Source organism: Poecilia latipinna, unplaced genomic scaffold, assembly GCF_001443285.1.
Source record: "Poecilia latipinna isolate Pla-1442-1.1 unplaced genomic scaffold, P_latipinna-1.0 Scaffold795, whole genome shotgun sequence".
NCBI lineage: Eukaryota > Metazoa > Chordata > Actinopteri > Cyprinodontiformes > Poeciliidae > Poecilia > Poecilia latipinna.
The window spans coordinates 89,174-93,541 of NW_015113411.1; the positions used below are offsets into that span (position 1 = coordinate 89,174).

Consider the following 4,368-nt stretch of genomic DNA (forward strand, 5'->3'; position numbering starts at 1 on the left):
CTGCCAGGATTCAGATCGGAGCGCCGCAGCTCCTCTCTCCACTCCGGAGGAATCCTACTTCACTTTCCACGTTTCTTCATTGACGTTTCTGCTCAGCTCCCTGGAGGCTGAGGTCTGGACTTTAACTAGGCCATTGTTTCCTCTGTGTGTGTGTTGGTGGTTCCGTTGGTGGCCCAGTTTGGCCCAAACCCCAGAGGGACTCCATCGTCTCCATGATGGTGTCCAGAGGACTTTGTCTAGTCCTCCATCCAGACGCAGCTTTGCTAACCTCAGTCCTGACGCCATCTTGTTTACAGAGGCTTTCAGTGTCCTGACCTTTGACCTGCTAATCCTCATTAACAGATTTTAGTTTTTACTTCCCAGGTGAATAAAAACTCATGAGTGAATCTGGTTTATAGCTCAGACTTTATCTGCTCTAGAATTAATTTTCATGCATTTCTTGTTTTCACTATTTCAGTTTGTCTCTGTGTGATGGGAATAATTTATAATTCTGCTGAATTATTATGTGGTTAATAAACCTTCATATGAAACAATAGTTACATTTTATTACATTTTTGTTTCCCGTTTTATTAAAATGAGTTTAACTAAAACATTGTCTTTTTAAACCAGCTGTGTAAAACTGAATGTCAGTTGGATTATTGGTTACATTATTACTATTATAATCATGGCACCCCGCCACACGGTGCCCCGCATGGCGCCCTGCCGCATGGCCCCCCGCATGGCGCCCTGCCGCATGGCCCCCCGCATGGCGCTCCGTGTGTTTCTGAGCTGTGGCATCAGCTGTGATGTCGCCGCAGAGCCTCCAGGCTAACCGCTAATTTATTCACACACCAGAATCAGAAGCTTCTCATGCAGGATTTCTACTGGGATAACTAAACCAAACCTCTGATGTGCTGAAGACACGGCCGACTTCAGGAGGTTTTCCCAGAAGCGGCTGAGGTTTCCTGGAGGAGCCAATCAGCAACCGGGATGCTGGACGTACCTGAGCCCATTGAACAGCTGCTTGGATTTATCCAGCAGGTAGCAGAAGTCGGTGACGGTTTTCCGCTCTCCCAGAGGAATGTCATCCTCAGCCTCGGCTCCAGTCATGACGTTTCACACCTGAGAACCAGGAATATTTCAGTTTAACTGGGATAAAGAGAAACACAGATGGACCAAAATAAAGAGTCCAGATCTGATGACGTTTCACATCCTGACTTTATTTACCAAAACCAAACCAGAAATCAGCTGTTTTACTCATTTTAATGTATTAACTAGAACTTTATTTATCCTGAATATTAATTCATTTATGTAATTATATGAGAACAAACCTCATCTTAAATTGAGCAGTGATAAAGGATATTGATTAAAATTTATTTATTTATATTTTATTGCCTTTACATTGTTTTATTATTCATTATATTTTATTTTTTGTCACTTAATTCTTTCAGAATTCATTTCTAAATATTTTAATAGTTTTTTTCTTTTAGATTTTTTCTCATATTTCATAAAACTTTCAATATTACTTTATTGATCCAAGCATGAAAACTTTGTTCAAAGACAAAAATAAAATAAAAAAATAAATAAAATGAAGAACAATAAATAATAAAAATAAAACATCAAATGAACCAGACAGTATCTTTATAAACAATATGAATAATTATAAATAATATTAATAAACACCATGAATCTGTGAGTTAATATGTAGAAGAAGGTCAGATGTTAACTTGGCGTCGTGTCTCCAGGTGTCCTAGTTAAATCACGTGGCGCCCGTTTTTAGGCCGACCCAGATTCCCTCCAATCAGGCCAGGCGGGCGGCGGCCATGATGAGCTCCTGCTGCCGAGGCGACGGACTGGACCAGAACTTTAAAACAGTTCTGATGTCGCTCTGCAGAGACCGGATCAGAACCAGAACCGGAACCAGAACCGGAACCAGAACCAGAACCGGAACCAGAATCAGAACCGGAACCAGAGCCACAACCGGAACCAGAGCCAGTTCTCCCAGTCCTCCATCTGACCCTGAAGGGGCAGAGCAGCATCTAGATCCTTCAACATGTCAGGATGAATCCCATCCAGTCTGGTGCCACTGGGAGGACTAGAGTTGACCTTGAGTTGACCTCAAGTTGACCTTTCCCCCAGTCCTCAAACCCCCCCTCTTTTCTTCTCTCCAACATCCTGGGACAAAATGTTCCTCACATCGTAAATAACCGTTTCCATATTTAACAGTCATAAATGATACTGACTACTAACCATGTAGCATAGCTATGCTAATGCTAGCATACTAACCATGTAGCATAGCTATGCTAATGCTAGCATACTAACCATGTAGCATAGCTATGCTAATGCTAGCATAGCAAGTATTAGATATGCTAGCATATGAAATTACATGCTGAAATAGCGATGATACAATGTGTAGCATATTATCCAATAATAACAAAATCCATCCATCCATTTTCTTCCGCTTATCCGGGATCAGGTCACGGGGGGAGCAGCTTCAGATAATAAAATCGATTATTAAAATAATCAACTAATTTAGTAACTGATTACTCACTAATCAGTTAGTTTATAGTATAAAAACTCTAAAAAAAGACATTTCTGAAATAACCTCATTCTCAGATGAATAAATGAGCCAAAAATGTACAAATAATATAAACATTTAGCAATAAAGATAAAATCATTTTACTCAGTTTTAGCGTCACCTGATTCTGCAAAATAAATATCTTATCACCTTTAGCATCCAGTTATTAATCAGTTATTAATCAGTTATTAATCAGTTAATCCATAAACAATCATCAGCTCGTCTCTTTTCAGCTGCAGATGAATCATTTAAACTTTCACTAAAGGAATCCTGTTATTTTTTTGTTGATTTTCATAATGAAAACAAAATTCTATTATCTTTTGCATTTTTAGTGTATTTATAATATTATATAAAAAACTTAAATGAAAAATCTGCAGATTTATCAGATTAACTAAAACGATCTGCAGCATCTACACAGTCTGGTTCTATAAATGATTCTAGAGCAGCTTCCTCTCCCCAGCCCAGTTTATCAACCACAGTCAGAGGCTTCTGAAGATGCACTGCGACACAGACAGCTACAGGAGCTCCTCCATCCCCACAGTTACAGCCTCCCTTCAGGTAAATAAACTCCTAATTCATTAAACTGGATAAACACTCAGAAAAGGAGCATTTTAATTTTTTCTGCATGAGGACCAACCTGAACGTGTCCTGAGTGAAAACTCAACTTCCTGAGGAAAAACCAGCCTGGACTCGGTGAGGCTCCATACGTCACAGTGACGTCACTATCTGACGGTTTCAGTCAGTTCTGCTGACAGTCCGATCACTAATCAATCAGTATCAATAGATGATGTTTATGTGGCGTGTGGTCACATGACGATGATGCTGCACGGCATCATGGGATGTTTGGCTGAAGACGGAACTGTAAGCAAATATATAAACTATCGGTAATAATTGGCCATCAACCATAACAGTATGTTTAATATCGGATATCAGTATCGGCCCAACATCGGTACGTCCCAACTGATTACTGATTATTTAAAACAGTTTAAACTTTATTTTACTAAAGTTGAATTCTTTCCTTCTTACCTCTTTTTTTACTTTTATTTTATCAAATTCCTGAATTAATGACACAAGTCATTTTTGTCAAAAGACGATGAAGGCAAAAGAAAAAAATAATGTAAAAATTATTTAGATCATTATTTTAGGAAGATAAAAATTTGACAATAGTGAGATTTTTTTGCATTATGTATTTGCCTAAGGGTTAAAGGTCATCATCCCATGGCATCGTCTGCAGACTGTATGAAAATTCTCACACACTAAGCTTTCAAGATTTTTATGTTTTTTAAATAATTTCCTCATTTTGTTTAGTGAAAGTTGTTCCGCTGATGGAGAATCAGATTAATTCAAACTGTTCCCGTCAGGATGCGGAACATTCCGGAGGTGAAATGTGGTGAATCCAGAGGTTTGGTGGGAATCTAAACCGGCCTGGGAGTCAGAACATCTGGACCCGAGCAACACCGAGCGGCCGCTCGGGCCGGTTCCCTCTCACCTCTGCAGCCGAAGAGGAGGATGAGGATGGCGGTGAAGAACCGCGGAGATGCTCCTTGTCTCGGATGTGTACAGAAAAGCCCCGAGCAGCTCCGTGTGAGAAGCCCGGACTCACTAACATCCCACTGGGTCGCAGATCCCGGCCGGACCGCCTGGAGCCACCGGCAGCGCGGAGCCACAGGAGCTGTCTGTCACCGCCGAGAGAAAGGCTCTGGGAGCGGGGGAGGAATCCGGAGGACGGCCGCTGCTCTGCGGCTCCGCTGCTAGCTGCTTCCGGGTCAAACCCTCCACAATAAGAGCCTCACACACAAAGGTTCTTTTTG

At 41.0% G+C, this 4,368-nt stretch overlaps 1 protein-coding gene across 1 annotated transcript in view; it reads right to left on the bottom strand.

Annotated features, from left to right (window-relative positions):
* The window catches only part of scai (suppressor of cancer cell invasion), a 21,441-nt gene extending 17,073 nt beyond the window's left edge, over window positions 1–4,368 (bottom strand). The window contains exons 1-2 of the mRNA XM_015046843.1: window positions 4,047–4,368; window positions 966–1,101 (exon numbers count right to left, since the gene is read on the bottom strand). Of these exons, the coding sequence (XP_014902329.1) occupies window positions 966–1,089 (124 nt within the window). The 5' untranslated portion in view covers window positions 1,090–1,101; window positions 4,047–4,368. The remainder of the gene's footprint in view (window positions 1–965; window positions 1,102–4,046) is intronic.